Source organism: Schistocerca cancellata, chromosome 5, assembly GCF_023864275.1.
Source record: "Schistocerca cancellata isolate TAMUIC-IGC-003103 chromosome 5, iqSchCanc2.1, whole genome shotgun sequence".
NCBI lineage: Eukaryota > Metazoa > Arthropoda > Insecta > Orthoptera > Acrididae > Schistocerca > Schistocerca cancellata.
The window spans coordinates 42,947,069-42,973,822 of NC_064630.1; the positions used below are offsets into that span (position 1 = coordinate 42,947,069).

Consider the following 26,754-nt stretch of genomic DNA (forward strand, 5'->3'; position numbering starts at 1 on the left):
TCCGTTTTGATTTGTGCTGCAGCCCATCCCATGAAATGAAACTGTTTAATAGCAGCACGAAACTCAGTTTTCTCCATTTTCAATAGCAGCCGACGCACTGAGCAATTCAGACGGGTGTCAATAATGAACTGTACGGTGTACGTTGTTGGAAATCTTTACAGGATCCTTGGAATAATCGAGCTTCCCGACCATGAAGTCTCAACAAAAATGTTCCTCTATTTCAGGGGTCTCCAAACTACGGCCAGCGGGCCGAAACCGGCCCGCGAGGTCCGGCAAACCGGCCCGCGTTAGCTGGCCGGACATCCCCGGTATCCGGCCCGCCAAATATTTGAGGTGCTACCTATACCTCCGACAATTGAATTTCGAGGCCTCTCGCGACCAATACACTGCGACATTGGCTCTGCTACTCGCTGCAAGACTACATAACTAAACTTATTGTCGCGCCGCTTGAAATAACAATGCGTTGACATACTCTACCTCTGTTACGTCTTGCAGTAATAGTGTTACTAACAATGATTTTGAGATTTCGTTAACTTTGCGGGACGCTTTCGTGAAGAATGTGCAGTGACATACTTTTTTGTCGGTGAAATTCGCCAGAATGAAATACGCCAGAATTTCGGTCAGGTACGTCCACCAATCAAAATTGTGTAATTAAATAAAAATCGTAGTTCGTCTCAGTGCTAGCTATTCACACAACCGTAGATTTTTGCGATTTCATCTTTCCTTTAGCCTTACATCACGGTGATCATGGAGTGCCAGGGTGCTTTAATCCCACTAGGTAGACCATGGCCCTTATGACTTCGTGGAGGAGTCAATGTGGCCCGCGGACTACAAAGTTTGGAGACGCCTGCTCTATTTCGTGGGAATTTACGAGACTTACCTAACCACCCTCGTATACTCTACCAAACACAAAGAACACTAAGGCACTCTACGTGTCACACAGAATGGCAGCTCTAATCGTTTACATGCCTGCCGATGGTATTTACGTATGCGAAGTACTTTGACATCCGACCGTGTCTTCTGGGTTCTTCACTCGTTTTTGTCAGGCAGTGGGTAATGCTAGTCGTTAATGAGGTGGTTGACATTTGTGCTGGCGGTTACGGAAAGCAGGCTCGCCGGAATAACCGGCCGCGCGCGTAGCGCCAGAAGGACACGGATAAGCTGTTAACGGCAGGTGTGTCGCGTGGCTCCTCCACAGGGCATCCTGAAGGGCAGCGGACGGAGCCGTGGCGGCGGCGCCCCGCCGTCTGTGCGCTTCCCGACGGCCGGCGAGGAGTCGCACGTGATCGGCGTCGGCGGCCTCGAGTGCCTCTGCTCCGACGACGACGACGACGATGACGACGACTGCGCCCCGCTGGACGAGGCGAGCGCCGCCGCGGAACTCGCCGCCCTCGAGGTGAGGCCCTGCAAGCCATTGCTCGCGCCCTCGCACTGTGGTGGGGCAGATACATCCGTGCAGAGTACCTAAGCCTACCGTGCAGGGTGAGTCAAAAAGGATTTCACAACTTTAGAACGATATAGAAAATTATTAAGATAACTTACAGAATCGGTAGATGTGTCATTTTGTAGCAAACAATGTCTAGTTTTTTGTTTGTTTTTGTTCTTTGCGGCCCGCAGTGCAAAATACGAGGGCAGTTCAATAAGTACTGCAACACATTTTTTTCTCGGCCAATTTTGGTTGAAAAAGCCGGAAATTTCTTGTGGAATATTTTCAAACATTCCCGCTTCGTCTCGTATAGTTTCATTGACTTCCGACAGGTGGCAGCGCTGTACGGAGCTGTTAAAATGGCGTCTGTAACGGATGTGCGTTGCAAACAACGGGCAGTGATCGAGTTTCTTTTGGCGGAAAACCAGGGCATCTCAGATATTCATAGGCGCTTGCAGAATGTCTACGGTGATCTGGCAGTGGACAAAAGCACGGTGAGTCGTTGGGCAAAGCGTGTGTCATCATCGCCGCAAGGTCAAGCAAGACTGTCTGATCTCCCGCGTGCGGGCCGGCCGTGCACAGCTGTGACTCCTGCAATGGCGGAGCGTGCGAACACACTCGTTCGAGATGATCGACGGATCACCATCAAACAACTCAGCGCTCAACTTGACATCTCTGTTGGTAGTGCTGTCACAATTGTTCACCAGTTGGGATATTCAAAGGTTTGTTCCCGCTGGGTCCCTCGTTGTCTAACCGAACACCGTAAAGAGCAAAGGAGAACCATCTGTGCGGAATTGCTTGCTCGTCGTGTGGCTGAGGGTGACAATTTCTTGTCAAAGATTGTTACAGGTGATGAAACATGGGTTCATCACTTCGAACCTCAAACAAAACGGCGATCAATGGAGTGGCGCCGCACCCACTCCCCTACCAAGAAAAAGTTTAAAGCCATACCCTCAGCCGGTAAAGTCATGGTTACAGTCTTCTGGGACGCTGGAGGGGTTATTCTGTTCGATGTCCTTCCCCATGGTCAAACGATCAACTCTGAAGTGTATTGTGCTACTCTTCAGAAATTGAAGAAACGACTTCAGCGTGTTCGTAGGCACAAAAATCTGAACGAACTTCTCCTTCTTCATGACAACGCAAGACCTCAGACAAGTCTTCGCACCCGAGAGGAGCTCACAAAACTTCAGTGGACTGTTCTTCCTCATGCACCCTACAACCCCGATCTCGCACCGTCGGATTTCCATATGTTTGGCCCAATGAAGGACGCAAACCGTGGGAGGCACTACGCGGATGACGAAGAAGTTATTGATGCAGTACGACGTTGGCTCCGACATCGACCAGTGGAATGGTACCGTGCAGGCATACAGGCCCTCATTTCAAGGTGGCGTAAGGCCGTAGCATTGAATGGAGATTACGTTGAAAAATAGTGTTGTGTAGCTAAAAGATTGGGGAATAACCTGGTGTATTTCAATGCTGAATAAAACAACCCCTGTTTCAGAAAAAAAATGTGTTGCATTACTTATTGAACTGCCCTCGTATGTCGTTTAGTGACATGATTATGACGAATATCAGCCAGCTCTTTATATAGTTAATATTTAATAAATCATTCACGATGAGCTTGTTTCGGCATATTGCCGTCATCAGGTGCTCTGTAAATACAAAAATAAGGGATGGTCTTAATATAATGGTCTGTAACTATGATCAGAAAAGTTATAATGCATCGTCAGGTATATTTACCTTACAAGTGATATCGTTGCTGCCATCTTTGTTCACAATTCTTAGTTTCGCCTTATACAGGGTGTTACAAAAAGGTACGGCCAAACTTTCAGGAAACATTCCTCACACACAAAGAAAGAAAATATGTTATGTGGACATGTTTCTGGAAACGCTTACTTTCCATGTTAGAGCTCATTTTATTACTTCTCTTCAAATCACATTAGTCATGGAATGGAAACACACAGCAACAGAACGCACCAGCGTGACTTCAAACACTTTGTTACAGGAAATGTTCAAAATGTCCTCCGTTAGCGAGGATACATGCATCCACCCTCCGTCGCATGGAATCCCTGATGCGCTGATGCAGCCCTGGAGAATGGCGTATTGTATCACAGCCGTCCACAATATGACCACGAAGAGTGTCTAAATTTGGTACCGGGGTTGCGTAGACAAGAGCTTTCAAATGCACCCATAAATGAAAGTCGAGAGGGTTGAGGTCAGGAGACCGTGGAGGCCACGGAATTGGTCCGCCTCTACCAATCCATCGGTCACCGAATCTGTTGTTGAGAAGCGCACGAACACTTCGACTGAAATGTGCAGGAGTTCCATCGTGCATGAACCACATGTTGTGTCGTACTTGTAAAGGCATATGTTCTAGCAGCACAGGAAGAGTATCCCATATAAAATCATGATAACGTGCTCCATTGAGCGTAGGTGGACGAAACTAAAATGAGCTCTAACATGGAAATTAAGCGTTTCCAGACACATGTCCACATAACATATTTTCTTTATTTGTGTGTAACGAATGTTTCCTGAAAGTTTGGCCGTACCTTTTTGTAACACCCTGTATGTACACTGGAGATGTACAGGGTGTGCCAAAAAAAGGTATACACACTTTGAAGCGTCATAGAAAATTTAATTCCCGTTCTACAATGTTAAATTTCTGGAAATGGAAAGCTTAAAGCCCAATTGGAAAAATAAATGTACTTTGCAAATGTGATTAATGTTCAAACTGGTGGCCTTCAGCATCAATACATTTGTGAGTACGACTCACCACCGATTCCGCACATCGTACCAAAGTGTCCAATGAGATTTCTGCGCACACTGCCTGAATCTCATTCCAAAGTGTGTCCAGGTTACGTGGTTTACGTTTGTACACCTCATCTTTTACTGTACCCCATAAGAAGAAATCCAGCGCGTGAGGTCTGGAGAGCGTGCAGGAAACTCGATTGGTCCCTGCGTCCTATCCACTGGCCTGGCACATTGTGATCCACGTATGCTCATACATCTCTATGATAGTGCGGCGGGGCGCCATCTTGTTGGAAATAAAACTCATCATTACCGTATAATGCACGAATGGCAGGGAATATGGAGTCAGCAAGCATTGTTAGATACGGTTCTCCAGTAACAGTACCTTCAAAGCAGAAAGGCCCAATGAGTCCCCTTGCAGACAAACCACACCACACATTTACACCAGGCAAATTCACAGCCATTTCAACTGTAATGTGAGGATTATCTTCAGCCCAGTACACACAATTGTGCCTATTGACAGATCCATTGAGTTTGAATTGGGCTTCATCTGACCAAATTATGCTACCCATAAATCCCGGTTCACGTCTCACCATCTCCTGAATCCATTTACAAAATTCTAACCTTCGTTTTGGATCGTCGTCACTTAGCTGTTGCACCAGCCTTTGAATGTACACACAAAACTTGCCTTTCTTCAGAATGCGTAGCACACTACTAGCACTTACATTACTCTCACGTGCTGCATGCCTTGAAGATTGAGTTGAACGCTGAAACAGTTCCAAGACCGCAGTTGTGGAATCATCACTTGTAGCTGTACGAGGTGGCCCTGAACGACCTTTATGCACATCACACACTGTTCCATGAATTTCGAATTTGTCTCGTAGACGTGTAATTGTTAACCTTGAAGGTGGTTCTGTACCATACTCACTTCTACACTGTCTTCGAACCGCAGCGACATTCTCAAACTTCCAGTAACACTTAATTATCTGCTTCCGCGCTTCGGAGATCAAACGCACGTCCGCCATCTTGCAGTTACTTCCTTGCCACTGCTGCCACCTGTTGAAGAAACATAACATTACTTTCTCACAGATATTTAACCTTGTAGAACGGGAAATAAATTGTCTATGACAGTTCAAAGTGTGTATACATTTTTTGAGGCATCCTGTATATCAGATTTTAGTTGATTTTTATGTATGCAATTTTCTCTTGCCAGCTTTGAAGACAATGCATCATCGATCTTACATGTTCAGATAGCTAGTATTATAAATTACTGATGTCCAGACAAGAACATAATTGAACCAAACCAATAAAAAAAAACGAATTTCCAAACATCACTCATTTATAATGGCAACTATGTGAACATGTAATATCGCTGATCCACTGTCATCCAAGTTGTCAAGAGAAAAATAGCCTACATAAAAACCAACCAAAATCAGATATACATCTCCAGTGTACATATAAGGAGAAACTAAGAAATCTAAAAAAAGGTAGGACATGTCAGCAACGATTTTACATGTAAGGTAGAAACACCTAACGATGTATTATAACTTCTCTGATCATAGTTACAGACCATTATATTCCGACCATTGCTTAATTATGTATTTACAGGTCACCTGATGATGGCAATATGCTGAAATGTGCTCATCGTGAATAATTTGTAACATAAAAACCATTTAAAGAGCAGTGTACGTCGTTGGTATTTATAATAATCATGTCGCTAAAAATCTCAAGTTTGATTAACGTAATGCATCAGTACGTCATTCCACCACCCAGGAGCGCCAGACAGTGCACCGTTAAAATGGTGCGGAGCGTTCTCGTTGTATGTTTTGATTGGCGCCACCGGATTTCTTTCTCTTGTGTTTCATTAAGGACTGTGTGTATGTTTCTCACCTACTAAACAGTTTAGCCGACCTGAAAAATCGAATGTGCACTACCGTTGCACAAGTCACGCCAGATTCACTGCAACGAGTGCAGGAAGAAACTGATGTTTGCTGCATCACAAACGGTAGTCACATCGAACTAAAATGACACTTTTGTGCGAAACTTGAGGTTGTTTGTTATAAAATAACACATCTACTGATTTTGTAAGTTATCTCAATAAATTTCTGTATCACTCCAAATCTGTAAATCCCTTTTTAATTCACCCTGTGCAGTATTACCATTGGGAATATTTTCTGACATGACTAACGCTTTTGATTGTGTGGACCGTGATATCCTAATACGAGGTGGTTATGATTGAACCGACGGTGTTCCGAGTGCTACAATGCATTCAGCATAGATCACAGGACGCTGAAATATTGTAGGTAAGTTCATTAATCCTAGCAGTGCCAACACATTTTCCATAAAGCGTAATACCAATGGGGAATGGGGTACTTTGTGCCCACTACCAATAAAAACACTAAAAAAACACATTTCGTTAAAAGTGTTTCCTGTTTTTTTTTAAACAACATACTTTTAAATAGGTACTGATGTGCGAGTAGGGTACATAACCTGAAAATATCTTTTAGCACAGTATTAGCAACACCAACACATCCTCTGTAGTGTTTACACCTAGTGGAGTGGTACTTCATGACCACTGCAAAAATTAAAAAATACAAATTTCGTTAATTGTCGTTTATTTTCATTTGCAACATAACTTTTAAAGTTATATACACGTGTAAGAAGGGCCCTAAACCTGAAAATATGAACTATCACATCTAAAACTTAAATTTTTGGGTTAAGTGTTACTGAAAAACTTAAAACAGTTACAGAATCTGACATAAGAAGTTACTGAAAACAAATATTTTTTCAAAATTTTACAATATAAAATACCGCCTTAGATACGATAGCTTTAGAAGATGGGCTCAAAGGAACCACCCACCTCCCACCCCTTTGTACTGCGAGGGTTCCAATTTCTGCCAATTAGTGAAAAAATGGCACTGTAAGCTGTCATAATATGGAGTGTTTCCTGTTTTGACATAAATATGCTGTTTGCCGCTTGACGACGCGTTTTGATTTCTTTCGTAGATGTAAAGGCTTAAGAAGGATGAAGATTCCTGCATAACATGCAATGGCTGTTGAGAAGGAAGACCGTGCACTGCTGGGAAAGTTCTTTTATCAGAACAACAGCGCTACATTGTGGGAATATCACCGACAGATACAGATGCAAAGAGGCTCCATGTCAATAAATGGACTAAAGAGTATGAACAAGAAATTCAAAGAAATAGGTGAACGAGGAGGTACAGCGGAGAGAGAGGGGGAGAGAGAGAGAGAGAGAGAGGCGACTCGTTTCCATGGCAGTTGCTGATGAGTTTGCAATAGCTGTATGCAACGTACCTCAAATTCTGCAGCCAGTCCTTGAGCTGTGTCACAGCAATTCGCTCTCCGTTCGTCAACAGCTCAAAAGATTTTGCGGCGCATTTTACACTGGTTTTCCTACACAGGATTCAGAATGTGAACCAAATACAGCCCCAAGATTGGCCACAGTGCTCTAACTTTGCCCTTCATTTTTTGGCACGCATGGAAATGGTTGACGTGTGGCCAGGGAATATTCATTGGACGGACGAGACACATTTTACTCTGCACGGTGTCGCGTATGCACAGAACTGTCGCATATGGGGCTCTACTCCGCCACATGTTGTGCAGGAACATCCACTGCACTCAGTTTATGTGACTGTGTGGTGTGTTTCGGAACGTCCTTTATTCTTGGTCCTTTTTCTTCGAGGAGATGGTACCTCGTGACCCTGTTAGGTGTACAGTGACATTTGCTCATTATATGGACCCCCTTATGTAACACGGTCCGAGCTTTGCGAGAACGTTGAAAGGTGGCTACACTGAGCCACAGCGCCAGAGATCGCGCCAGAGAGTATTGTTCCGCCGCCTCCACTGGCAGTGATTATTGAGATGTAGCGGCAAGCAGTTCTTGCCGAGAAGTTGTGGTGGACACTGCTTGTCGTGAAGTCGGAGTGGATATGTGGTAGTGGAGAGTGTTGTTCCATGTTTATGCAGTTATTTGATGGGAGAGATAGCAGATGTTATTCCAATGGAGATGATGTTATTCCAATGGAGATATTGTAATGATCTGACTGCTTTTCGTCAATATATATGAAGGTAATACAACACTATGTTCTTTTATTCTTTCAGGGTCCTGAATAATGTGTCATTACAGGTTCAGTCAACAAAGCATCTGGCTTGTGTTCTTGTATTAGAGTGTAATTTTGGTTTTCTTGCACAATTATAGTATTTCTAATTTTCTTTTATCACGTCAGTATAATTGGTATTTAAAAATTCTTGTCTTGTTGAAGAAGAACCGTGCCAGATGTGCGTTGAGTCATACTACCACATACAGAACAGCTACACTTGTGCTTTGTTGGTTTCGTAGATTTTATAGTTGCTGGGGACTTAATTAATTAACTGTGTTAACGAAAATTTTCTTTCATTGTTTGTTGTTGTTCCATGCAGTCAGATTGCGTACAAAAACCAGTCAGGGCCAGCTGTTTACGAGACTTGCGTAATCGGACTTACAGCTACTAAAAAATATCTGCAGTAGTACTTAAATTAAGCCCCCATGCACGTGGCGACCGCTACTTCGGATCGTCCCTTGGAATTCTTCTGATTGTAAAAATAGTAGACAGTAGTATTGTAGTAGTAATTTGTAGTTTAGTAATTGTAGTCTATTTTGCATGTGTAGATTTGGTAATTGGCATTCTTCTAATGGTATTTTTCAAAATTTAATTTTTATTGCCTTGTATACGCGTTTGACGATTTGGTGCAATTATTTCAATTGTTCGATTAATCGTGTTTGAGGGAAATATTTCGTGTGAATGGTATTGTTGAAGATGAGGAGTCATTGTGTGTAATTTTCGTACACTGACGAATTTTTTATGTTTTGTAAATGATTACGCGATCGATGAAAAAGGCGAAAATGATGAATAGTGAGAATGACGAAATTGTTGACATGGCGAACTCGCCAACACAGGACAACAGTATGATGAATAATGAAGTGGAAAACAATGTAATAAGTCGGGAAAATAGTCCGGAACCATTTCAAAATTTTTCTCAATCAGAAAATTCACAGAGTACGAGATCAACGATAGAAGATTCTGAAATAGTATCGAACACAGATAGCTTTATGGCTATGCAGAAGGAAGTTGGTTTTGCGGGAAATGTTAGGGGCGAAAAGAATTTCGAACCGGCTAATATGGAGCAGTTGATGGGTGCAATATTAAATCTGGGATCACAGTTGGAATCTAAGTTTAAAACAGAGATGGGAACTTTGCGATCTGAAATTAAAACTGATATGGGAACAATGGGACCACAGTTACGATCTGAATTAAAAACTGATATGGAAACAATGGAAACACGGTTAGACTCACGAATAGGGACATGTTTCAAAAATATGAAAGATGAATTAAAGAAAGAAATCAGAGAAGAAGTACAACCGATTTTGAATTCTCACAATAATAGATTAATTGCAGTAGAGATTAGACAAAGGAAACAGGATAGAGAACAGGAAGAAACAGATCGCGTGATAGTACAGAAATTTTCAGAGTTAAATTTACAACGTGCATGGGGGCTTAATTTAAGTACTACTGCAGATATTTTTTAGTAGCAGTAGCGATTACGCAAGTCTCGTAAACGGCTGGCCCTGACTGGTTTTTGTACGCAATCTGACTGCATGGAACAACAACAAACAATGAAAGAAAATTTTCGTTAACACAGTTAATTAATTAAGTTCCCAGCAACTATAAAATCTACGAAACCAACAAAGCACAAGTGTAGCTGTTCTGTATGTGGTAGTATGACTCAACGCACATCTGGCACGGTTCTTCTTCAACAAGACAAGAATTTTTAAATACCAATTATACTGACGTGATAAAAGAAAATTAGAAATACTATAATTGTGCAAGAAAACCAAAATTACACTCTAATACAAGAACACAAGCCAGATGCTTTGTTGACTGAACCTGTAATGACACATTATTCAGGACCCTGAAAGAATAAAAGAACATAGTGTTGTATTACCTTCATATATATTGACGAAAAGCAGTCAGATCATTACAATATCTCCATTGGAATAACATCTGCTATCTCTCCCATCAAATAACTGCATAAACATGGAACAACACTCTCCACTACCACATATCCACTCCGACTTCACGACAAGCAGTGTCCACCACAACTTCTCGGCAAGAACTGCTTGCCGCTACGTCTCAATAATCACTGCCAGTGGAGGCGGCGGAACAATACTCTCTGGCGCGGTCTCTGGCGCTGTGGCTCAGCGTAGCCACCTTTCAACGTGATTGCCCACACTACTGTTTTCATGCAAGATGGGGCGACACCACATGTCACTCATCAGGAGAAAGATTTGCTTCGAGGAAACTTCGGGTAACAATCACATAATCTCTACGCAATTTCAAGATATGTGGTCTTCCAGATCCCTCGACCTAAATTCATGTGACTTCTGTTTTTGGGGGTATCTGAAAGATCCTGTCTGTCAAGGATGTATCTGAACTCTTCCTGATCAGACAGCATACAACATACCACTCTGATTAGACTGGATATGCTGCGAGTAACTGTCGATTGGGCTGTTTTAAGGATGTAGCATGTTGCTGAGTTGGTAGACCATATTGTACACATGTTGTAACTAGCGACCCTATTCTAATAAACGTGTCAGAGCCACCGTTGTCATGTGCTGGATCGTTCCTCCCCTTTTCCTGCACCGACACCACATTCTCACTGCTTACAGCGCCATATTTTCACCTGGTAGTAGTAAGCGCAATTATTATTTTTTCAGCATACTACATGAGCGCACCGATTAATGAACATAACCTACGATGTTTCAGCATCCTTCATTGTATACAGCCCACACTGCATCACTCGCAACACCGTCAATTTAATTATAACCACCCAGTACGGAAGGTAAATATTATGGAATAATAAACAAAGCAGGTTCATAGGTTATGTCCTACTTAAATGACAGAAAGCAATGTGTGTCATTTCTGTGTCAGGTCACATAACAACACGCCAGGCATGGTGTACCACAAGGTTCGAGTTTAGATCTTGTGTTGTTTCTGATATGTATACATAATCTTCCACCTGGAATTTCAGAAGATCAAATTTTGCCTTTTTTGCGGGTGATGAATGTATAGGCATAAAAAGCACTACCAGTATCCTTATGGTAGCCAATAAAATATTCGAAAACATCAGCAGACGGTTCAAGGCAAATGGATTATCCTGGAATCTCGACAACACGCAGCACATCACAATTCAGTACTTCTCACAGAACTCCGCAATCCATAAAAAGAGGTTTCGAAAACAGCGAAATACAACAACTTTCAAATATTGTTTCTGAGCTACAGATAGATAACAACCTTGACTGAAATTCCACTGCCTGGATTTAATGAAGCGCTTTAGTTCAGCATGAGTACTGCTATAGGTTATTTAAAAATGAAGAAACTAGTTTATTCTACATATTTCCATTTGGCAATGAATTATGGAATCATCGTCTGGTGAAACTCAAGTTACAGGGACAGAATTTTTAGAATATAGAAGCGTATTATAAGAATTGTACCTGGTCATAATTGTAAAACATCCTACACAAATGTCTGCAAAAACCTTGATATTTTGATAACTACTTTTCAGTACATATGTTCATTAATGTTTTTTATCAGTACCAATATTTTTCTTTTCTCGCAAAGTAATGAAAATTATGAACACAACAGCAGGACCAAAAACAACTTATATGAAGACTTTAGAGGATTAATTTTAGCACAGAAAGGAGCCAGATACGTGACTACACACATATTCAACAAGATACCAGAGCACATTTTCGTATGGAAAATGTAGTGAACTTTAAGACTGAATACAAGAAGAAATCTGTCGCGCAACTCCTACTCTACTGAAGAGTATCTTCACAGAAACTCGTAGATTTACTATTTCAGGTTTTTTTATAATTAGGATTAGTACTGTAGTACAATAGGCTTTTGTTATAAGTCATTTCAGAATGTGAAGTCGTTTCACTTTCTTGTACTTAATTTGAATAAATGTACATCTGCGACTTCTTTCCACGCCCCTGTCACCACTCTCCGTGGGATCCATGGAATATGAGTTATGTAGTGTAATATAAATTAAGTGTGCTATTTACATGGTGTCCCCTGAATCTAGAATTCTTAGTGAATGACAAGACACATATAAATTCATCTTGAGCTGAGAGTATAATGAAATACGATCTATTCTGTGTCTCCAACTCCTATTGAACGACAAGATACACTGAAACATGCGTTAAGTTTACTTGGAGGTAAAAGTAGAGGGTGTACATAAAGTCCGAGAACACTTCCAATTATTTATTGCACAAGAACCAAACATTGTACAGATACCATACATATGTCATTTTGAACAGAAATACCGTCACAGGGTAGTTTGGTAATTTGCCGATAGTCAGCGCTAGTTGCAAACGTGGCGAGTTCAGGTGCGTAGCGAGCTTTCTGTGTGTTGGAGTTCGACAAAAACAAGTGCGCTACAGGTGTTCAACGGATGTTTAGAACCAATTACGGTAAGAAGCCACCAACAATGAAAGCCATTTACCACTGTCACAACAAATTCGTTACGACGGGTTGCTTGTGCCCGGAAAAGGAAAGCAGACGTCCCAGTGTGAGTAAAGTGAGTGTGGAGCGCGTACGAGAGACATTCATGAGGAGTCGAATGAAATCGGTGTGTCGTGCATCCCGTGAACTCGAAAAGGCTCCAATGACAATGTGGAATGTGGGAAGTCCTGCGACAGAAGCTGTCTATGAAACCATTCAAATTGGAGCTAGTGCAGAAGCTCAATGACGACGACAAAGACAAGCGTTTTGAGTTTTGTTCGCAGTTGAATGAGGATGGGGATGACATTCTTGATATCGAATGTTTAGTTCTTGTGCAATAAATAACTAAGTGTTCCCGGACTTTATGTACACCCTGTATTATGGAATACAATCTGCAGGATGGTCCCCTACACTAAAATTTTTAGCGAATAACAGAACATACTTAAGCATGAATAAGTTCATCTGGAGTTCAGGGCTTAATGAAACGCGATCTGCAGAATGCTCCCAAAAATCCGAAACTCTTGCTGAATAACGCAGCGCTCATTAAGAAACTGGCCGTGTTCTCAGCCATTGTCTTGTCATACATAGTTGAGGACTGAATACAACGCAAAACAACGGCCGCGAGAAATTCAGTTTTAAATCATCACTACCACCATAATTTATGGGGCGAACCGAACTCCAACGATGAAATTTCGGAGGTTGTTCAGGAATTTCTCTGATGATTTTGATCTAATGGACTTGTCGTCTCCGGTAATTCATGAAAGAGTAATTGTATTTTGATTGATTTATTGCTTTCCCCCACCCCCCCCCCCACCCCCGCGCCCTTAATCTTCGAACCTGTGTTGCACTCAAAATATCTGTACAACAATGTAAATGTCGATGGTATGCGCTGTGTGCCTTCTTCGAAAACAAATCTATTCCATTCAGTCACGGTACTTGCCCACATTACTCTTCACCCTCAAGCTTGCATCAGTACTGCTCGATTCTGTCCAAGGTTTGTTTATCTAGCAGTGCTATTTGCGAGTATTTTGCAGCGTACACAGTTTTCTTGAGTCTTGACAGTACGCCAAAGATAGAAGGTAAAGGGGTTAAATCTGTGGAGTATGGTTAAATGCAGTGATAGAGTTCGACACTCCATGGCACTTCCTCTTCGTCCTATTCATCTCGATGTTCAAGATAATTATCCTCTATTCATCTCGATGTTCAAGATAATTATCCTCTATTCATCTCTGTGTTCAAGATAATTATCCTAACTGTCAACAAACGTCGTTAAGACCTGGAGTTATGTGCAGCATTTCTAGGTAAGCGTCACCTGTGACAGACTCTTCAGAGCAATACAGCTCGATTAACCCCGTAGCGAATCTAAGCTGCAGACAATAGCAGACTGATACCCCTGGTACATATCCTTCTTAAGTTTCTGATTTTCATTAGCACAGTATGTACTTAATTGTATAGTTCAGTTTAAAGCGCGCTTCATTCGATCAAAGCATTAGACGTCACAAACGATCATCATCTTCATACATTTTGATGGTCACAAAATTCATTTTACCTGTCGGGATTATCGTCGCTCAGAAGATGGAGAAGTGTGTAAGGCTTCCGTCTCGGAGTTAGAAAAATTCTGCGAACACAGGTTTTGATGATCGCAGTCTCACGAGAGCATTTGCCTGACACGTTTTAGAGGCCTGCGTGTATGGCGTACCAGTGCTTCAACACTTTCGCTATCTATTGAACGTCACCTTCTTGCGCTACCTTCCTTTTTCACGACATGCACCGCTGCATCGACTTCAAATTTGTCTCTGTTTCTTGTAATAATTTTTAACAGTGAAGATTGCGGTGTTTCAAATTCAGCTCTTCAACGCCGTCGAACCTCACTCATTTTCTGTGATTTACATTAACACTGTAGCACCTAATTTCGTTCTTCAAATGATAGCTTCATGTTTATTTCCAGTCTCACGACAAGTGAAAACGTTTCAAAATTTTACACAGCATTCTGAATTATTACCCCCCCCCACCCCCCTCCCACGAAAGAAAAAACATCATCTGTTTTAATTCAAGAGAGATTCGGTTTCAAAGAATGTGTACCTTACTTGGGACGCCTTGCATAGGGAGGAATGAATACGCTGAGTGACTTCTCTAGCAACGTAACTGTCAGAGTTTTGCCACAAAGCTACACTGGCTGGAAGCACACTTAAGGCGCCCGTGGGCTTTACGTGGCGTGGTGCTGTTGGTAACTGTTCCCGTGCTTATTGATTGGAAGTGAACAAAGCGAATCATTAATCAGATGTGGGAAACCAATCACACTGCTTATTCGTAAGCTGCTATGCTTCGTAAATGAATTTAGTTGTGCTATTAGATGCCACCGTAGCCATAGCTTTGGGAAGCATGGCATGCACTTTACGGAAAAAAAAACGGCGCACACGTAGAAATTATCTGAATGGAACGGAAATCGATATATTTAATTCCAGAATTTCGGAAAAATTGGATGAGTTATTCAAGATTGAGGAGTAAGCCAGTAATGCGTTGGCCCGTTTCTGGCGCTTACGCGTGCAGTTATTCTACATCTACATTTATACTCCGCAAGCCACCCAACGGTGTGTGGCGGAGGGCACTTTATGTGCCACTGTCATTACCTCCCTTTTCTGTTCCAGTCGCGTATGGTTCGCGGGAAGAACGACTGCCGGAAAGCCTCCGTGCGCGCTCGAATCTCTCTAATTCTACGTTCGTTATCTCCTCTGGAGGTATAAGTAGGGGGATGCAATATATTCGATACCTCATCCAGAAACGCACCCTCTCGAAACCTGGACAGCAAGCTACACCGCGATGCAGAGCGCCTCTCTTCCAGAATCTGCCACTTGAGTTTGGTAAACATCTCCGTAACGCTATCACGGTTACCAAATAACCCCGTGACGAAACGCGCCGCTTTTCTTTGGATCTTCTCTATCTCCTCTGTCAACCCGACCTGGTACGGATAACACACTGATGAGCAATACTCAAGTATAGGTCGAACGAGTGTTTTGTAAGCGATTTCCTTTCTTCATGGACTACATTTTCTAAGGTCACTCCCAATGAATCTCAACCTGGTACCCGCCTTACCAACAATTAATTTTAGATGATCATTCCACTTGAAATCGTTCCGCACGCATACTCCCAGATATTTTACAGAAGTAACTGCTACCAGTGTCTGTTCCGCTATCATATAATCATACAATAAAGGATCCTTCTTTCTATGTATTCGCAATACATTACATTTGTCTATGTTAAGGGTCAGTTGCCACTCCCTGCACCAAGTGCGTATCCGCTGCAGATCTTCCTGCATTTCACTACAATTTTCTAATGCTGCAACTTCTCTGTATGCTACAGCATCATCCGCGAAAAGCCGACACTATCTACTAGGTCATTTATATATATTTTGAAAAGCAATGGTCCCATAACACTCCCCTGTGGCACGCCAGAGGTTACTTTAACGTCTGTAGACGTCTCTCCATTGAGAACAACATTCTGTGTTCTGTTTGCTAAAAGCTCTTCAGTCCAGCCACACAGCTGGTCTGATATTCCGTAGGCTCTTACTTTATCAGACGACAGTGCGGAACTCCCCCGAACGCCTTCCGGAAGTCAAGGAAAATAACACCTATCTGGGAGCCTGTATCTAATATTTTCTGGGTCTCATGAACAAATAAAGCGAGTTGGGTCTCACACGATCGCTGTTTCCGGAATCCATGTTGATTCCTACAGAGTAGATTCTGGGTTTCCAGAAACGACATGATACGCGAGCAAAAAACATGTTCTAAAATTCTACAACAAATCGACGTCAGAGATATAGGTCTACAGTTTTGCGCACCTGCTCGACGACCCTTCTTGAAGACTGGGACTACCCGTGCTCTTTTCCAATCATTTGGAACCTTCCGTTCCTCTAGAGACTTGCGGTACACGGCAAGTTCGCTTGGAACTGATTGATACAGATGTTGAATGTCAACCTGAGGGATATCGTGTCGCAATCTGTCCAATTGGCGCGTCAGATCGTCAAAATCCTGAGCTGGTTGGAGGGCTTTGCCCAAAATGCGCCAAACGTTCTCAAAAGAGGAAAGATCCGGCGACCCTGCTGGCCAGGGTAGGGTTTTGCAAACACGAAGACAACCAGTAGAAACTCTCAGCGAGTGCGGGCGGGCATTATCTTGATGTGCTGTGACGTGAGGTGTCGCGGATGTCAACAGAAGTGGTCCTGCTATGGAAACAAATGGCAACCCAGACCATCACTACTTGTGTAGGGGGAGGCAACAGCGGGGTTGGTATCCCACCGCTGTCCGGGGAGTCTCCAGACATGTCTTTGACCTGTAATCTCATTGACTGGAGTAGAATTGTCTTTGGCGATGAGTCCCTCTTCGAATTGAGCCCCGACGACCAGCGAAGAGGTGTCTGGATACGCCCCAGACAGCGGTGGGACACAAAGCTCATTGTTGGCCGCCAAACGGCCTGACAACAAGGAGTGATGGTGTGGAGTGCCATTTCTTTTCATAACAAGAGCTTTTTGGCTGTCATCCGCGGGACTCTTACAGCACAGCGCTACGTCGACGATATTCTGCGCCCCGTTTTGTTGCCCTTCATAGCAAGCCAATCAGGAATTGCATTTCAGCAAGATAACGCACGTCTGCACACGGCGAGGGTTTCTACTGCTTCTCTTCGTGCTTGCCAAACCATACCTCGACCCTCATTGTTTCCGGATCTCTCCCAAGTTGAGAACTTGTGGAGCATTATGTTGAAGGCCCTCCAACCAGCTCGAGATTTTGACGATTTAACACGCCAGTTGGACAGAATTTGGCGCGACATCTCTCAGGAGGACATTCAACAACTCTTTCAATCAATGTCAAGTTGAGTAACTGCTTGCATTAAGGGCCACAGGTAGACCAAAGCTTTATTGACTTATTCAATTTTCTCTTGAATAAATCATCCAATTTTTCTGAAACTGTAATTCTTTCCAGAATTCCATTCTGGAAACATCCCCCAGGCTGTGGCTAAGCCATGTCTCCGCAATATCCTTTCTTTCAGGAGTGCTAGTTCTGCAAGGTTCGCAGGATAGCTTCTGTAAAGTTTGGAAGGTAGGAGGTGAGGTACTGGCAGAAGTAGAGCTGTGAGGATGGGTCGTGAGTCGTACTTGGGTAGGTCAGTTGGTAGAGCACTTGCCCGCGAAAGGCAAAGGTCCCGAGTTCGAGTCTCGGTCCGGCACACAGTTTTAATCTGCCAGGAAGTTCCACTGTAATTCTTTGTTTGTTTGTACATGTACATCACATCTATCGATTTCCATCCCATTCGGATAATTCATTCGTGGTGTCGATTTTTTTGTCTTAGTGAGTATCGGGAAAAAAAAGATTATTAGATTGAGAGACTCGCATTGGTTATTTGGCTCCGACGACAGACAACGAATAACCGACGCGAAGGATGAGCCGCGGACACCGTAAGTACACTTTAGCTGTGCGGGACGCCGCTTTTGTACAGCCTGCCAATGAAATGGGATGAGCAACTAAGAGACGCTTTCATGTTTAAAAAACGAAACCGTGACGAAACATCCTACTTCCTGTTTCTTCATTTTTATCTAGTAAAGGCCTCACCCTTAGTAGCCTTATAGTTTGAATAAGTGATTTACGAACTGCCTTTTTCGTGGGCATCGCCTTTGTCTGTATCCAATTCCTACCCCATGGTCCTAAGTCACTGTAGTCCACTAACAAAACTCTAAGCAAAAGACAGTCGGCGGAGGGCGTGATTTGTGTGCAGGCCGAGGACGAGGAGGAGCGCGCTCTGCAGCGGCTGACGCGTTCCAACACCGACTTCAACACCGTGTCCGGGAAGGTGCAGCTGATGCAACTGCCGCTCGGCCGGCCGCGCACCGACGCCGAAGGACGCAAGCACACGCCGCTCGTCGTCTGCGTCACGCCCTTTGGCGGCGCCAGTGGCCCTGACAGGTGAGCCAGCGACAGCCGTGGCATCTCTCGGTCACGTCGCGAGTTTGCTGCCAAACAATTGCATACCGCAATCTTAATTGTTGCTGTTGTCATTAATAATGACAATGATTATTATTATTATTTCCACGCTTAGTTTCACAAGGGTTTTTACGTAATTTTAACGGAGCATACCGCATCTTAATGAATTAATTTTTGCTGTCTACAGAAAATTGTTATAGGCGTGCGGGATTTTATGAAACTATCGTTTGCAGTTGGCAACAGAATGACCGGCGCAATTTGACGTTTCTGTCGGATTACGCAAACGCTAGACTTAGCACTTATTTAGCAGCGTTTCATCTCTACACGCCTTCACGTTCATCACCTGGTATTTTGCTAACGGTATGAGTTGTCAACCTAGGTTTTTACTGTGACAACGTCTCATATGTTTGATTTTGTTTGTAATTGATTTATTTACATTATTTGGAGTGATGTTTTGTTGGGTCATGTTGCGAATACAACATAACTCCCGCAACTTGCTATAACATTTCTCATATGAAAGTGAAACTGCAGTGAAGATATTGGTAGACCTAAAGATTCACATATTTCATTTGAAACAGCCTTGCTGATTTAATGTAGACGTCACTCACACGAGCATGAAAGGCTCCTATCTTAGCATTTCCAAATATGATAATGTTTCTTCATATCTGATCCAGGTTTATTTATGTACGCTACTTTACATCTTGTGTGTCTGTACTATTAACGTGAGTAGCGTAAATAATAAGTTATTTATGCTTACTTTGGTCAATATAATTATTATGTTTCCAGTATAATTATTATGTTTCTTATGCACTCTTTCTGATCCAATTGTCATCTGATATACCTCGTCATATACAGTACCTTCTAATTCAGCAGAAAAAGACGGCACTTATAAACTAAAAGCACATTGGTCCAAGCCCCACTCTGCTTATTCTCATTTTTGATTTAGACTCTTGCCCTACCTCACCTTAGGAAAATGATGCTTGGCCAATTCAAGAATCACTAGTGAATTTCTTATCTATCTTTGAAAAACGCTCTACAGAATCCATCAATATTCTTCTGACTCAGAGAAACTCATGTGTAAATATGGAATTTTTCTATCATTATTTTGCAAATTGGATTGGGAGAAACCATTAATTTGACAGTGATTTGCAGTTGTCTGAATGTCTTCGAATCAAATTTAGCTCCCAAAGACGTTACTTAACATGTTTGATACTATATTTTTCCTTGCTTTGTGCTACTTCTTAGACCGCATATTACTATGAAACAGATCTGCAAGTGACATGTGCTAGTCTACAACTTTCTATGCTGATTGCTTTCATTAAAGTTAGCAACAGCTGTACAATTTAACACCTCTGAAATTTCTGCCCTTGTCAATAAAAATGTAGCTCCTACTAGGAAAAATAATTCCACATATGATAATTACCAATTGGTCTCCAAATGTGAGAGATTTTATCAGCATTTTTCACTGAATTCTAGGGCACATACAGCTCAGAGGAAATGAACTTGCTGGTGTGGCTGCTAATGAGGCGTGCTCCCTCCAACTTCCTCCTTGCTGTTTGGCCCCCCTCTGTGTAGTCACTCGTATGGTATATAACCGTGGAGCTCATGCATTAATTGGAGGCTCAGTGGCTGGAAATGAGCAATAAGCTGTGGTCAGTGAAACTTAGAAGGTGACCATGGCTTACCTCAATGCGTTGAATGTGATATGTGTTTTAAGGTTGTTTGTGTTGTCAGGGCTCCTTTTCAAAAATTTAGGTGTGATGGTTTAGTGTGTTCCAGACCACATTTTAAGAAGTCACCCAGTCACAGTAATCTGGCATGCATTAAATATATCTGTCCTGGCATTTTATGACTGATTTTATCTGCATTTATTCTGGCGAGTGTTCATCTCTTGTGACAACCATATGTAAACATTGTAATTTAAATTCTTGCTTGTTGTGCTGTATTTGTTGGCAGAGCTTGGTCCTAGAATTTATTGATATACTAGATTTTAATCAAGCTCCTCTCTGCATATTTAATGCAATGGTGCAGATGACTGCATGTTTTAACATTCTAAAACACTAAACATTAACTATCTAGGTAGCTAACCAGTAGCTCCCACAATATATTTTAAAGTTCTTCCTCTTTAATAATTTTTTCTGTACAATATAAAAGTTCATAAATAGAAGTTAGATAACGACATGTCTTCCAATTGACAATGGGCATCTTAATGATAGTCATTTATATAACCAGTGTAACATGTAACTGACTTGCATCAGTTTTCAGTTTTTATTCAAATTGGTTATACTAAAAACTTGAGAAGTTCTTGATGGATAGTAATAGTGGCATGGACCTAAAATAATTGGACTGATTGTAATTAGATGATACTCGCAGTGCTATTTTCTTCATCCAATACACTGACTGCCAGGTGTGTAATAGGCAGGCAAACATCCACCAAGCCGGGCCAGGTGAGGCTAGTGCACCAAGATGTTATTCTAGTGCCGTATGTATGTTGACAATATGCAGGTTTCAAACTGCTAACTTAGTAGCTTAAGGGAACACTTGAGAGGTGAGAAAGAGTTACTTGTTTTCAATGCTCAAATTGAAGGCCTTGAATATTGTTCAAAGTTTGTTCCTTGGCAGCCCAAATTGGTTTTTACATCAGAAAATGTGCTTTCTACCACAGCTGGTATGAAAGCAACTGTGTTTCACAGTTCATGATGGCTTTTCTCCCACACCCATCTCAAATATTCTGCAATTCAGAGGCTGCGTTATGTTCTAGATATGAGAGACTGACTTTAATTCTGGAACATGTTGCGATTCCGAGTTAAAAGTTGCAGTTCGTTTGCATCACCATATAAGCAATAAATGTGAATCTGCATCTACATCTGTACTCTGTGAGCCATTTTTGTGTGTGTGTGTGTGTGTGTGTGTGTGTGTGTGTGTGTGTGTGTGTGTGTGTGTGTGTGTGTGTGTGTTTCTGAATAATTTGCAGGAAGAACAATTGTCAATAAGCATCTGTGTGAACTTGAATCCCTCTAATTTTATCTTCGTGGTCTTTTTGTAAGATATACATAGGAGGACTCTTCGAAGAACATATGCTGTCGGAATTTTAAAAAGTGAAACTCATCATGGTGCAGAACATCTCTCTTGCAGTGTTTGCCAGTGGACTTGATTGATTGTCTCTGACACTTTCATGCTTACTAAATGAACCTACAATGAAAGCACTGCTCTTCTTTGGATCTTCTCTACTTCCTCTATCAATCTGCTGCTGATATGGATTCCATACTGATGAACAATTTTCAAGTATTGGTCAAACCAGGTGTTTTGGCTACTTCCTTTGTTGTTGGAATACATTTCTTGAAGATTCCTCCAATGAATCGGCCTGGTATCTGCCTAAAAACTAACAATTTTATGTGGTAATACCATTTCAAATTGCTCTGTATGCTTACTCCTAGATACTTTTATGGAAGTGACTGCTTTGAGTAATCATTCTGCAGTTTTGTAATCATAGAATAAAGCATCTTTCTGTATGTGTATTTGCAATAAGTTAAATTTGTTTATGTTCAGGGTCAATTACCACTCCCTGCACCAAGCATTGGTGCTCTGATCTTCCTGCATTTGCTGCAATTTCTTGGTTTCACAGTTTCTCTGTATACAACAGAATCTTCCACCAAAACCCTCATCAAACTTTCGACATTATCTACTAGGTCATTTATGTATATTGTGAAAGGTAATGCTCTATAGCACTCCCCTGGGGCACAGCCGAAGCTACTTTTATGTCTGAAGACTTCTGTCCTTTCAGAATGACTTGCTGTGTTCTGTTTGCTAGATACTCTTCAGTCCAGTCACACAGTTGGTCTTATATTCCATATGCTTGTATTTTGTTTATTAAGCTGCAGTGCATGACTATATGAAACGCTGTCCGGAAGTCAAGGCACCTGTGTCAACTGCTTTCTGGGTCTTGTGGATGAACAGAATGAGCTGGGTTTCACTTGATCATTCTTTTCAGAACCTGAATTGGTTCCTACAGAGAAGATTTTTGGTCTCCAGAAATGTCATGGTATGTGAGCATAAAATATGTTCCAGAATTCTGCAGTTGGTCAACGTCAGAGATATAGGCCCATAGTTTTGTGTATCTCTACCATGACCCTTCTTGGAAAACAGAAATGACTTGTTCTTTTTTTCCTATCAGCAGGAACACTTAGCTCCTTCAAAGACCAACAGTACAGTGCTGCTAGTAAAGGAGCAAGTACTTTCACACACTCTATGGAGTATCCTATTGGTATCTCGTCAGTAGCCTTCCCTCTGTTGTGTATTTTCAGTTGCTTTTCTATCCTATGATTGCTTATTTTGAAATCAGCCATTTGTAGTTTGTAAGACTTTCTGTCAAGTCAGTACACAGAATTTTACATTTGAAACTGTTGGACGCCTTACACATGACTCTTCTCGAGCTAATTTTGGTGTCATAATTTTTGTTTGTCTTGGAGGCTTTTCCTACATTTAACTTCGCAGTGAAGCTGTTTTTGCTTTCATAGTAGTTTTCTAACATGTCAGTAGAACACGACGGATCTTTTCCATCCCTCACATCTTTTGCTTGGCATATATCTGTGTGAAGTGTATTGTACAGTGGGGTCGACAGAAGCGTCTGATCCCACGCGTCGGCTTTGACCCGTGACGTAAGGGTGTTGTCGTGTGTGACATCATGACGGCGCGGAGTTTGGTTTGAGTGTGGCTTTCTCCAGTTCTGTTTTATCTTATTTTGTTTACTTTTCTGATCTGTTCGTTCTATCTCGTGAGATTTTTTTTTTTAATTTAAAAACGCTTATTACTTATTTTAATTATCTGTTTCCTCCAATTTCTGTTTTAGTTTATTATATTTATCTTTCTGATGTGTTCGTTCTATCCCGTGAGATTTTTTTTTTTTTTTTAAAAAGACAAAAAACACTAATCAGCTACTGAAGCATCTTTATCTTCTATGGGTTGCAGGGGTTACGACCCCTGGGGAGGTGGGTGGGTATTCATGCATGGCTGTCTTCACTTACACGTTGTAGCTACGCAAGGCGTCTAAATTTGTTTATATTTAGTTTGCCCCCCCACTCAAAACACCCCATTTCCCGCGCTTGTCCCGTTAGTGTCATTAGGCTTCTTGTGGAAAGTGTGTGTGTTTGTTTTTGTTTCCGCCATATTTGTGACGTCATGGGTCAAAGCAGACGGGCGGGATCGGACGCTTCCGTATTTCCTGTACAGTGTTCTTGAACTTTGTCCATTGATACTAAATGTTGTTAGTACATCAGATGAAATTTTCATGTTGACCACTCAGGTAATCAGAAATATATTTCTTGTCACTCTTGCAGAAAAATTTTCTTGTATTTCTTTGTCTTGCTGTTCACAGCTGTATTACCGATGCTGTAATGGCCTTATGATCACTGATTCCCCATTCTATGCTGAATTGAAAAGTTCGGGTCTGTTTGTCATCAGCATGTCTATTTGAGTGAACTACTTTTATTGTTGTAGATTTTAACTGATGAAAACAAATGTTTTTTGTATTGCCATTTCTTGACTCTTATATTCAGTATTGAGTCCAGTGGCTGACAGTCATTTTTCTGCAAAAATTTTGATAATTACGTATTTAGATATAGTTTGGTGTGGAATTGCGTTAGCTTTAAAAGATAGCAAGTGATCATTTATTTTGTATATTTGCAGAAATGAAAGTGATGGAGACCAGGAAAAGCCATATGAAAGTACTGCTACACCAGCTAGCAGCAGAATACTAGTTTTAAAGGGTAGAGCTACCAGTGCAGAACAAAGTGTGGCAGTTACTACCAAAACAGAAAAGGAAAATTTTTCAAAGAGTTCTATTACTGGGGTATCTGTTATTGAATGTGAAAAAACAGCAGATTTAAAAATTCATGAAAAAGAAATCTGTAATCCTGTAGGCATGGGAGATAAATTTCTTCCCACTGAATCTATCAGTGCATCAACTGTTGAGCCAACAGTAATTACTGACAATGAATCAGCATTCACAGAAACTTTACCTACATCTTTCAGCACTGAAAACAAGGCAGATAGTGTTAATAATTGTACACCAGCAATAGATGAGGTTAATATTAACACAGATAATATACCTGCCTCACATGAAGTGACTGTTAATGGTAATGCCGATGTTGGTATATCCAACACAGAGACCAATAATGATGTAGAAGTAGTTTCATCAGTAACAGAAGTTGTAACAGACAAGAATATGGACAAACCATCAACAGTAGAAATCCACGCAGTTGAAAATTCCGTGACAAAGACAAAGAAAGAAATGAGCAAACAACATTCATCTGAAGTTAGTAAATGCATTACAACGGAAACAAAATTTTCAAAAAAGTCTGGTGATCTTCCCATGAAACTGAATGGAACTCCATACAAATACACTACAAGTTCAAGCTTATTTACAACCAGAGCTCATGAGATTAGCAGCACACTACTAAAATGTGAATGGAAGGGTAAAGCGACAGAACTACCTTCCACAAAAGAGAAATCATTAGCAATAGAATCGTACAAAAGTCTTCAATCAGCAGACAAAACATTTCAAAAAATGGAGGAAGTTGTATCGAAACCAAATTCAGATGTATATAAATCTAGTATCGGAAAGAACCTGTTTGCCATGAGAGGAAGAGAAATGAATCGATCTACTCAGGACCACCGAAAGATGGGAAATGAAAATGAAGCAGTTAATATGAAAGATAAGCTTGTGACAGTTGAGATAAAGAAGCCTTCAGAAGTGGAAGTTACTTCCAATACGAGCACCTGCAGCATCCCAGATCAGGAACGAGAGCAGCCTGACGGCCGTGCCGAAGATCCTGAAGAGGAGCCGCCCCTTTCTCCAGCTGTTGCTATTGCTGCACCTCGTCCATCATTTCTTCACGGTGCAAAGCCTCGGCTCCCTCAGAAGCCAAGCAGTTTATTTGTGCAGCAATCACCAGTTAGGGGGCAAAAACAGGTATGTAATACTCATTTGGGAGTACGACAGTGCTAATAACCTGTTTTTGAAAATATAATTTAATTGGATGGATAAAAAAATCTACCCACTAAGCAGTGGCAGGAGACGACATGCATAAAGGTATTCAAATTTGCAAGTTGTCAGAGCCAGTAGTGTCTTCTTCTGGCAGAAGGGTTGAATGGGGAAGGGGTGAAGAAAAAGGCTGCTAAGATTTAGGAAATAAGGAGTGTTCGGAAAACTCGCCCAGAACCCCGGGTCAGGGGTGATGTTCTGGATGAGGTGAGAAGGAAAGACCAATTCAGTCTTTCCTTCTCAGCCCGTCCAATAAGGCTCCTCTGACCCATGGTTCTGTATTTTTCCTTCCCGTTCAATCCTGAAAGGTTGCAAATTTAAATACTTTTATACATGTTTTCTTCTGCTGCTTGGTGTGTGTGTTTTTTTTATCTATCTAATTTGATCACTGAAAATTATATTGAGAATGACTTTTGCTGTTGGTACTTTTGAATCCAATGTTCTATTGTTCATGACTACTTCACTCCCCTCTCTCCAAATCTGTAAAACATTAATGGTAGTGTTAATGTTATTCTACCCTACTGTGCATATGTGAAACACAGTTAATGATTACTCACACTGGCGGTAATGCAGAGACTGGTGGAACAACAAGCGGTTCCTGAGATTGACGACAGCAGTGTTAACAAAGTGAGTGGCTACCCTCAAACAAAGTCCAGAGCATAGCATTGTGAGCATACAAAAACAGTCCAGGGAGCAGTTTGGATCAAAAACATAATGCAAGCATGGTCAAACACTATACTAGTCAGTGGCACCTATCTAAGGCTTCAGTAAAGTATTTACTGGCACACTCATGATAGAGGTTGGGGCTGAGTGAGAGGTCTGTCTCTGTGGCAGTGCCACTCGTGAGATCAGGCTGTGGCTATTGGGCTGGCAGGGAATCCAAATAGCTTTTGGATACTAAAAATGTGATACTTTGATATTCAGAAATAGTCTAGTTGGGAAACTGTGAAATAAGTGAACATTTTTTACACCAAGAGCATTTGCCAACAGTTGCATTCACTT

The 26,754-nt window shown here is 41.7% G+C and overlaps 1 protein-coding gene across 1 annotated transcript in view; it reads left to right on the top strand.

Annotated features, from left to right (window-relative positions):
- Positions 1 to 26,754, top strand: part of LOC126188357 (uncharacterized) — a 526,233-nt gene that overhangs the window by 458,657 nt on the left and 40,822 nt on the right. The window contains exons 5-7 of the mRNA XM_049929956.1: positions 1,199 to 1,396; positions 18,505 to 18,692; positions 24,396 to 25,680. Coding sequence (XP_049785913.1) covers positions 1,199 to 1,396; positions 18,505 to 18,692; positions 24,396 to 25,680 — 1,671 coding nt within the window. The remainder of the gene's footprint in view (positions 1 to 1,198; positions 1,397 to 18,504; positions 18,693 to 24,395; positions 25,681 to 26,754) is intronic.